Source organism: Cariama cristata, unplaced genomic scaffold, assembly GCF_000690535.1.
Source record: "Cariama cristata isolate BGI_N322 unplaced genomic scaffold, ASM69053v1 scaffold23394, whole genome shotgun sequence".
Taxonomy (NCBI): domain Eukaryota; kingdom Metazoa; phylum Chordata; class Aves; order Cariamiformes; family Cariamidae; genus Cariama; species Cariama cristata.
The window spans coordinates 26551-36201 of NW_009612671.1; the positions used below are offsets into that span (position 1 = coordinate 26551).

General features: G+C 39.4%; 1 protein-coding gene across 1 annotated transcript; it reads right to left on the reverse strand.

The window, feature by feature from the left end:
- Positions 1–1461: 1461 nt before the first annotated feature.
- On the reverse strand, positions 1462–6979 carry CHMP1B (charged multivesicular body protein 1B; the record flags this gene model as incomplete). Its single annotated transcript, XM_009698747.1, has 7 exons — positions 1462–1847; positions 2923–2995; positions 3854–3897; positions 4922–5029; positions 5404–5472; positions 6014–6160; positions 6882–6979. Coding segments are annotated over 7 exons (584 nt in total), but the record flags the coding sequence as incomplete, so codon positions are not given.
- Positions 6980–9651: the final 2672 nt, after the last annotated feature.

The following is a 9651-nucleotide window of genomic DNA, read 5'->3' on the forward strand; positions in this document are numbered from 1 at the left end:
GTGTGAGACACACAGTTCCACAACATTTTAGGCTGTTTTGTCTACCTTATTTTCACAGTATCCTTGAATACTTCAGTATGTAACATCCTGCTAAACCTTCAATGTGATTTGAGTAACACATTTGCAATATAGTTTGAAACTGCTCTGAAATGTTTCATCATTTTTGCATGATTTCACTGAAGAAACCACGTTTGACTAAAAAAAGCAAAGTTTTTTTTTTTCTTAAATATTTCCCCAACATTGGAAAACCCATGCGATCCTCAACACCAGCAAATTAAGAACTACTTCCAAGCCTAGTGCTTCACACCTTCCCTCACCCCTATGAAGACAAAACAAAAAAAAATGAGCCCTAAAAGTCAGAAACATAATTTTAACATCACTGTTTATCACAACACACCACAAGTAGTCTCAGCTATGAATTTCTACAACCATTTCTTCACTTCACAACTGCAGCAAGAGTTTGAAGCTACTGAAAGCACCCAGTAGTTTCTCTTACTGGGCAGAAATATAGAGGGATCACTAAACTAAACCAGCTTCTCCATACAACTGCAACAGTAAAATTAATGTCACTTTACCTGTAGAGAGCCATATTATACCTTAAAAAAATAAAGTAGCTGTTGTTAATCCAACATAACCCCCTTTGACCGAGCTGGCCTATGCTACTCACCCACTTCTCACCTGCTGCGAGGTGCAGAGGAGGAAAAGCTGATCTAAGGGAGTGCCTTGGATAGAGAAGACAGGGTTGGGACTCTGACTTACGAAGGAGGACTGTGAAGATCTGAACCTGAGGAAGAGCACTTCTGTATTTGTCATATATGGAAGAACACCGCAGCATGGAATGTGATCACAAGACTTGTCCTTATGTATCAAAAAAGCGACTACATTAAAAGCAAAGGTAGAATAAGAAAAGAGAAAAGCAGGCTTCAGTTACTTCATATAAGTCTTCTCAGCTTGAATCTATAAAAATGGATAGCATGAGTTCCTGTTAACAGGAACTAGATGTTATGTTGGTAGAACAGAAGTGTGAGTGGCAGAACTGGCTGCACCCCAGGATACCAAGAAGAAAGCAAAATGGAGAAGCTACAGTACTTGACATTAAACAACGAGCAAGCTGCAACATTCAACAGAACTGACAAAGAGTTGAAAAATATACTTTATTCCTCCTGTACTAAAGTGAGGACACCGTACAAGTTCCCAATTATATGAAAACAGCTTTTGGTAACTCATTTTTGAACTAAACCACTAATTTCAGCACAATTACTCTAGCTTTAAGAGACTAAAAAACTCAGACTGAAGTCCACTTTCCACTTATTTGCTTTAATAAGCATTATTTTCCATGAAGTCCACGCTGTCCACATTTGCGTGTTCCAGGAGTTTGGCTGTGTAAGAAAGTTATCTACAACAATCATCTGAACTGAATACATCAGTTCTCCAATCATAAACAGGTCTAATAATTTAAAAAAATCACTTAATTTAAAATATATATCAATGACACCCTGCTTTTCTTTTAGCTAGAATGTACCAACATTACTAGCTGACTTAGAATATCAACTTGATTCTGTGAAAAAAGCTTGCAAAAAATATATCAACCTCAAAATGTACAGAAAAGGACATTAGAGAGCTGATATTTTGGGGTTACTTAATGTATTTTAGAAAGAGTAGCAAGCTAGGAGTGAAGTATCCTATATTACAAATATTCAAACACATAAGCCATACTGTAAACACCTCTCTAGTGTAGTGAAGAGTTAGTTACGGAAAGGCTATTTTGAAAGCATGTACAAAGAACTGCAGCTTTATTTAACTTAAACTTGATCACGTAGGCGGGCCAGTCTCTGTGACAGCTCATCCTGCAGAATTGTAAAACACAAAGAAACCAGCTATCAGTAATATGAAAATTAATTATTGCAAAGTTCTGCAATGGTCAAGCAATCTCATGTCCAGATGATAGGAAATGATCTCATGTACAAGTCTTAACAAGATTTGCTTAAGGCCTCCAGAAGAGCTGCACCAGGTGAGACCAGAGGTCCATACAGCTATCAGATCTCCAGCAATGGATACCTAGGAAGGAGTTTCAGAACACAGCAACTAGACAGAGGGTTGGTTGGTTTTGTGTTGGGTTTTGTGTTGTTTTGTTGTGGTTTTTTTTTTTAAATGTATCATCTTTGCAAGTGCAAATCAGCTCTTGGAGAATTGCATCCTTATTTGAGTTCAGCCTTGACTGAACAAGGCTGATACCCAGCTGAACTGCTACTGCGAGACGGCAGTAGGTCTGTAGACTGTTTTAGGGGGCCTGGTACAAGGTGAAATTGAACTTTTCAAAGAATGTGGAATATTTGGGGCTTCCCAAATATCAGTCAGTTAAGATGAGGCTCCCTAAAGCCTTTTCCAAAAGGATGGGATGACAGAAATAAACGGTTCTGTTTCCATTCCCTCAAATATATTCCCCTAGAAAGGGAAAAGCAACTCACCAAAAGATCTGTGCAACCTTGACACCAGGATCTGCTCATGCACAAGAAATTCTAAGCTATTCATCTAGAGGCAAACGTGGAATCCTTTGCACTAGTCCCGTAAGACCTTTCACACATTAAAGGGGGAAAAAAAAACCCCAAAGGCCTCGTGTATGCTATGAGAGGTGGTTGGGTTCATTAAATTTGGAGTTGGTACAAGAGTCAACTGTTTGGAACTCTGTGAAATAACCATGCAAAAACACACCTGAAACATCTAAACTTTCCGGATTTAGTAAGTAGACAAATGTACTGTTAAAATTATTTTGATTGCAAGACTGTTTTAACTATGCACTATTTCTTCTGGACAGCTAAAATCTACTTACAATTTAGCAAGCCTGTTTTGACCGAGTGAAGCATTAATTTTCATACCACATTTCTCTAGAAAACATTGATGTCAATTGAATCTAACGTTTACCTGCTCTGCCGAGGCAACGCTTGTACCAACAGAACCTGTCTGTCCTTGAGGTAGTTCCATGTTCAGATCAAGACTAATAGGAGAAAACAAAACGAGTCAGGCATACATGGCTAAAAAAAGAAGAACAGTAATTAACAAGCAGAGGAATACCGAGATAGCATCAAGTCACCAGCATCCCATGAATGCCGTACTCCAGCTACCTAGACAACCTGACCAGTAAATTTGACTCATTACCAAGAAGACAAGTCATATATTATAACCAGCAATAGCTAAATGAATTCTGCTTAATCAGGACAGGGCAGCAAGACTGCTGTTTAAGAGAGATGTATCAGACATGGCATACCTACGAATGACAAGAAGTTCACTCATCAAAAAAAAGTTTTATTAAAAAATGTCAAAAGTACTTATCCTCAGGCCAACAGAGCGACACTTCCAACTTATGTGTCACTAAGAAGGCAACTAACATTATCTGAAATATTTCAGTTTATCCCCAAAGGCTTAAATATGTCATGACAACCTGTTTTGCAACGTCTAGCTTGTGAGAGCAGGACAACAGGTAGTTTTAATGTGGTAAGAGGGGAAAAAAAAAAGAGGAAAAGTGTGGAGAAACATGGCAAGGATTGCTAATGCTAAAGCAAATCCAAGTAAATAATAAAACGCTATCCTGACAAGACAAGTGACATATGATTTTAGGCTTACACAACCACCCCTGCATCCTGACATTCACAGTAGCTTTGAGTGATAACAGAATGAAATACTGGTAACTAAACCATTATGAGAATGATGTCTGGAGGTGAAAGGAAAATGGTCATTCTTCTCTGCTTCCAAGAGACAGACATACAAAACAAGAGTATCTGACCTTCAAGTTAACTAGGAAGGGTTGTTGGAACCAAGATTTATTCAAGAAATAGTCACTCAAAATTTTACCTACCCTGCTTCATCTGCCATTTCCTGTAGAAGCATATCCACTTGGTTCTAGAGTAAAGAAAAAAAAATTTATTGTTGCATATTGTAGTTTAGGAGAATCTCTTCTGTTAAATCGTAAGACAACAGATACTATTTTAGCAAAACTGATTTAAAGGTAAATGCCTCTTACAGAACATTTTTGTGCTTAACCACCAGAAGGCCTTGTATGAACACAAAAATAATGAGTAGAGATGCTCAGTCTGTTAAAATCCCATTAATTTAACTCTCGCTTCTGAAATAATGCTGCTAAAGAATTAAACTTACCTGTAAAAAAATCCGAACACACACTTGAATATCTCAAGTGTTGATTATTAGCTACTAAAACATTTCTTTGCACAACATGGAAAAAAGCCCACCTCCAACAGATTTGGTTTATTGGATTTGGGTTTAGGTTTGTCGGCTTATTTTACTTACAAAGCACTATCTCCAGTAAATTTCTCTCTCTGACAAAACTTCTGTTGGAATAGCATGTTTAGTTCCTTGTGGAATAGCACAAGGGGATAGTTGCTAGGAATTCTTAACTACGTCAAGCATTGTTTAAAGAGGTATTTTAGTAAATATATGTCCATAAACTGAAAGTAGGTAATCAATCACCTTTCCGTTGCATATACTACTACTAATTTGGTGGTGAATAATGTCATTTTGTTAATATCAGTGAGTAAGAACTATTGATTTTCTCACTGCATATTCTGCTTTGATAATTAATGCTGCAGTGCCTTCTGGTTCAGAAGTTCTTAATGAACTCATCAAAACGCTGCTTATTCAGTAGAAGGGTCAAAGTTTTCGAGACACAGTATAAAAAAAAGCGTGTTATAAGAGTGAAAGACTAAAATACATATATGTGATCCTCTATACTTGTGACTACAATTTGAAATAGTCTCTTCAACACAAAGAAGCACAGAGTAAAAGTGAAAAGGCTCCAGTTGCTGCCATGTCTCAAAGTAGGCAGAAAGAAGAGAATCAGACATCTCCATGCAGTTTAGACACGTAATTTAAGATCAGCTTTTTTTTTAAAAAAAATTACTATTCTTACTTGTGGCGTTGTCAGCGTAGTAGTGTTGCTCATTGTGTCTTCCATCTGTTGTGTCTGAACATCTAGCGTTTCAAACTGATGCTCAAATTTATCCATTAGTGCAGATATCTATAAAAAAAAGTGAATCAAATCAATGATTTGCAGATAACAGAGGAGAAATCTCTCTCAACTGGCAAAACCAGAATCACACTACAAGAGCAAGCAGCTTCTGGAGATCAGAAGCTCGTCCCCTTCCCCTCCCAGCGTCAACTCTGAAGTTGATTTAACACTGCAGTTCAAGCAGGTTGGCCAGGGCCCTGTCTGGTCAAGTTCTGAGCATCCCCATTTATGAGGACTTCACAACCACACTGGGCAATCTGTTCCAGGATTTACCAACCTCACTGCAAAACTTTTCTCTCGATTGGAATTTCCTTTTTTAAAACGTGTGTCCGTTGCCCTCTCTGCTTTTGATGTGCAGGTCTGAGAAAAGTAAGTCTATTTACCTTTTCCAAGTTCATGCTCTTCAGCGTGGCATCCATAGACTTAACTACCCCTGCCATTGACTTTGTCACCTGAAATGAGGTAAAGGAAATTATTACAAAGAAAGAAAAATGAGCAGTTTCTTACCAAGCTCTCTTATTTCTATCCCCAGAGTTTCTACAGTATCATATAGTAGGGCACACACTATTGCTATCTAGAACACCACTTTTTCCTAAAGCTCCTGCTGTTTCAAATTCTATAAATTAACTCAACCACTTGAAATAGCATTCTTAGCTGAAACTCACTAAAAACTGAGGTGTATATGGCATTAACTTTAGTGGCTCTCAAGACCTGTCAAATATTAAGGGATATATTTGGTATACAAACCACATGGCAGAATAAACTCTCTGGCTGAAGAGCAGTACAGTAGTGTCCCTTAAAATAATACAAAATATAGTGGATAGCAATCTGTTTCTAAAGAGCAGCTGCCAGGGAGATTCCGGTACCTGATTTACTACTGGCTACATCTGAAACCAAAACTGAAACTTTTCAGCTCATTAGAGATAGAATTAAGTTACCTATAAGAAGATCAGAGGTCTCACTCTTGCAACAGATTTGTGAAAACAGACTTACCTTGCCCATTGTCACTGCAGTCTGAACTCTTGCTGCTACAGCATCTACCCTGGCACTCATACGCAAGAAATTAATGGCTTGATTCTTTTGGCGGATTGCATTTTCTGCATGTATTCGCGCGACTTCCATGTTACCCTTCTGAATTGCCTGTTGAAAAAAGGAAAAAAAAAGAAAAAGCATTTTAACCTTCCCTGCTCTTGTAAACGTTTCTGAATAACCTATTTCATTTTTGAAATAAGCATCAATTCATCACAATATCTTTTCTATTAAAAGAGAAAATAAAACCTCCCTCCTCCCACCACATTCTCAAACTTTTACAGGATGTGAACCCTAACTTTTTGCCAAGGAAGGTATCTAGCATGTGCTTCAAGTAGGCAGTTTTACAGAGCTACAGAAACATAATTTTCTCATTCCTAAAGATGTTTTCAGTATCAAGACCCAAACACAGATACAGTTGGTTGAATCTCATGGACAAAAATACAGCTAAACAAATTTAGTCTCTCTCTTTACTACTTCAAGGACTCAAAAACTATTTTGAAGTTCCTTTTCATAAGCCCTGTTAATACAAGATGATAAACAGTAAGGTTAAATATTTTTAACTTTGAGAACAACAGTCTCTAACAAAATACATACAAGACAATCTTCTCAGGAAGTAAACGCCACAAGCTGTACAAGAGGTTACACAAGAACGTATCCTCACATGTATTAATAAGTATGGGCAGATTTATAGTCTCATATTTTAAATCACAAGCATTCACCACAGTATTGTTAGCACGCATACCAGGAAAATGGTAAAAACACCAGGTATTTTCCTGCTATAATATGTAAACAACAAATCTAAAGAACTTGTCTCCGACTCGCTGCTTACCTTCTTAATTTTAGCTTTCTCAGCCTTTTCTTCTTTGTCGCATTTTTTTGAGTTCCTGTTGAGCTCCTTTGCAGCAAACTTTAAATTAAACAGGTGTTCTGCAGCGCAAGTTAAGGGTTCAAGAACAGGATCAATCCTTTCATCATAGTATTTTGCTATCCTGTTTGAAGTGCTACCAAACCTAGCACTTCACTAGCATACACTCTGTTTCCTCGTTAGTGATATTAAAACTTGGAAAACGCTATTTAAGCAAGCCCTTGAAATTCACATAATAAGGAGACCCACCAAGCTGCTTTACAATTATAATGCCACTTATCTGGCTTCTAAAAATGTAAGGCCATAAAAAACACGCTCAGATCCCAAACTGGCTCCGTTTAACATGAAACCTACTTCAGACTGATAAATACAACAAATCAAACATCCCTCAAGAGGAACTGAAAGCCCTACCGTGCCAGCTACTTTCACTCACACACCCAGAGTCCTCGACTCTCAGTGAAATGGAAGTGCAGTTTACTGGCCTGCCTGGAACTTCCCCATCCAAAAAAAAAAAAAAAAAGCCACTTAAGAACAGTAAGACAAATTAACAGTGTAACAGCGAACTGGCTTGGCTGACCATGCCAGGTACAAACCAGGAGGCAGGGCTGCCTTTCAAGCCACAGCATGAGCTCGGGTTTAAATTGCTCATGCAGCTCCTTTACAGAGCAGCCTGCCAGCCCTGGGTCATGTGAGCGATTCCAGGGTCCCCGACAGCTCCATCATCTGACTTTTGGGGAAAGAATACTTAAGTCAGCAAGAGACACTTTTCTTTTTAAAAAGTTCAAGTCCTGCTTAAGCCAAAAGCTCCAAGAAGACAGCAGAATAAACCTCATAGTGACTTAGAATGACTGCATTAAACTGTTACTGACAGAGAATAAAGTATGTGCCATAAAAATAAGAATTAAAAAACCATACTCCTAAAATATTGTTGATGAAAGCTTCCAAATAACATCAGTCTTTCTCAAACAAAATGGAAGTACAAAGTTTCATAGGCTGCTTTCATGCCACATCCCAAGAGGAAGATGCAGCAAGTACTAAGATGCTTAACAGTTAAGTGGAAGCACATAAAGCTAAACATTATGAGGTACTTGAGGTTTCTTTAATATTTCAAGTATATAAATTATTCCAGAACTGGTTTGTTTTTTCTTTCCCCTTTAAAGTCCAGCCATGCATCTTAGAGCTCTGATAGCAACCTGAAGACACTAGAAAGTCTGTTGATGTATTTGTTATCCTGTCCTATAAACATCACAAGCAGGCTACAAAGAGGTAACAGCTGTGCCTATACATCTAGGATATCTGTTAAGGAAGCTACCAGTAACACTAAAATTGCTGCCTGTATTTATATTTCTTTGCTTCAAAACCTAGGTCATCATCCCTTTCAGAACAGTAAGTGTATTGCACTGAGCCACAGATTAGGTAATTTACCAAACAGGAAAACACCTTTAGGTTGTTCATTCAAGTATACTTCAGGTCAGAAACCAGAACAATCAGGTAAAACGTACATCACCTATTTACAGCGGTTGCACTGAAACAGCATTTCAGAGCAGTTTATTCTGAAATAACTTCATGGAATCATAGAACGGTTTGTGTTAGAAAGGATCTTAAAGACCATCTAGTTCCAACCCCTGCCATGGGCAGGGACACCTCCCACCAGACCAGGCTGCTCAAAGCCCCGTCCCACCCGGCCTTGAACACTTCCAGGGATGGGGCATCCACAGCTTCTCTGGGCAACCTGCTCCAGTGCCTCACCACTCTCACAGTGAAGAATTTCTTCCCTATATCTAATCTAAATCTACCTTCTTTCAGTTTAAGGCCATTGCCCCTTGTCCTATCACTCCATGCCCTTGTAAAGAGTCCCTCCTCAGCCTTCTTGTAGCCCCTTCTAGGTACTGTAAGGCTGCTGTAAGGTGAAAGGCTGCTATAACTTCCTCAGTTACTCACTTGGAGTATTTACCTTTGACATTAAAATATCTCACCCCGCCACCTCCACAGCAATTCCATCCTATGACGAGCACATACTCACCCCTCCCTTGAAGGTCTTTCTCAATGGCCCATAGCCCAAGGGAAACCGTACTTCCATCATTAACTGTGACTCACAGTCACCCGGCTCCAGCACTCCCTACCACAACAACGGGCAATGTCGAGCACTGCCAGCACATTTCAACCACATTGAGACCTCTGTAATCTTCAAGGTTTTTTTGTCCCTGTGCATTAAGATAGTTTTATAAAGCAAGAAAGTTTAAATTTGCCCATGAGGGTTTTCTCTGCATGTTAACTTCTTTTCAACACCAGCAAACACAGCTGGGTTTGTTCAGCTGGCAACAGTCACTGTCTGGGGGGACAGCTGATGAGTTATCCTTGCTGACATCATTCCAGTCTATACACGGCACCTGATGTATGGCATGCCAGATGTCCCTGGTGCACAATTTGCACTACTCTACACTATAAATTGCTTTTTCTGCCTCAGGGATCAGGCGGTCCCTCCGTGCACCACAGCCCTGGGCGAACTGACACCACCCTCCCCCTCCTCACCCCCCAGCTACTTTAGCTGATCTTGCCTTGGAAAGAGAAACTGAACTTCCCATGTCCTTTCTCCATCCACGCAGGGAGGGCAACCCCCAAATTCAGAAAGCGCAGGCCCTGTCAGTGTCACACCCATCACTCAAACCCTCCTCCTCCTCGAAAAGGCCCTCTGAAGCGAGGTCTCTGACCCCACCATGCCGCCCCACTCCTC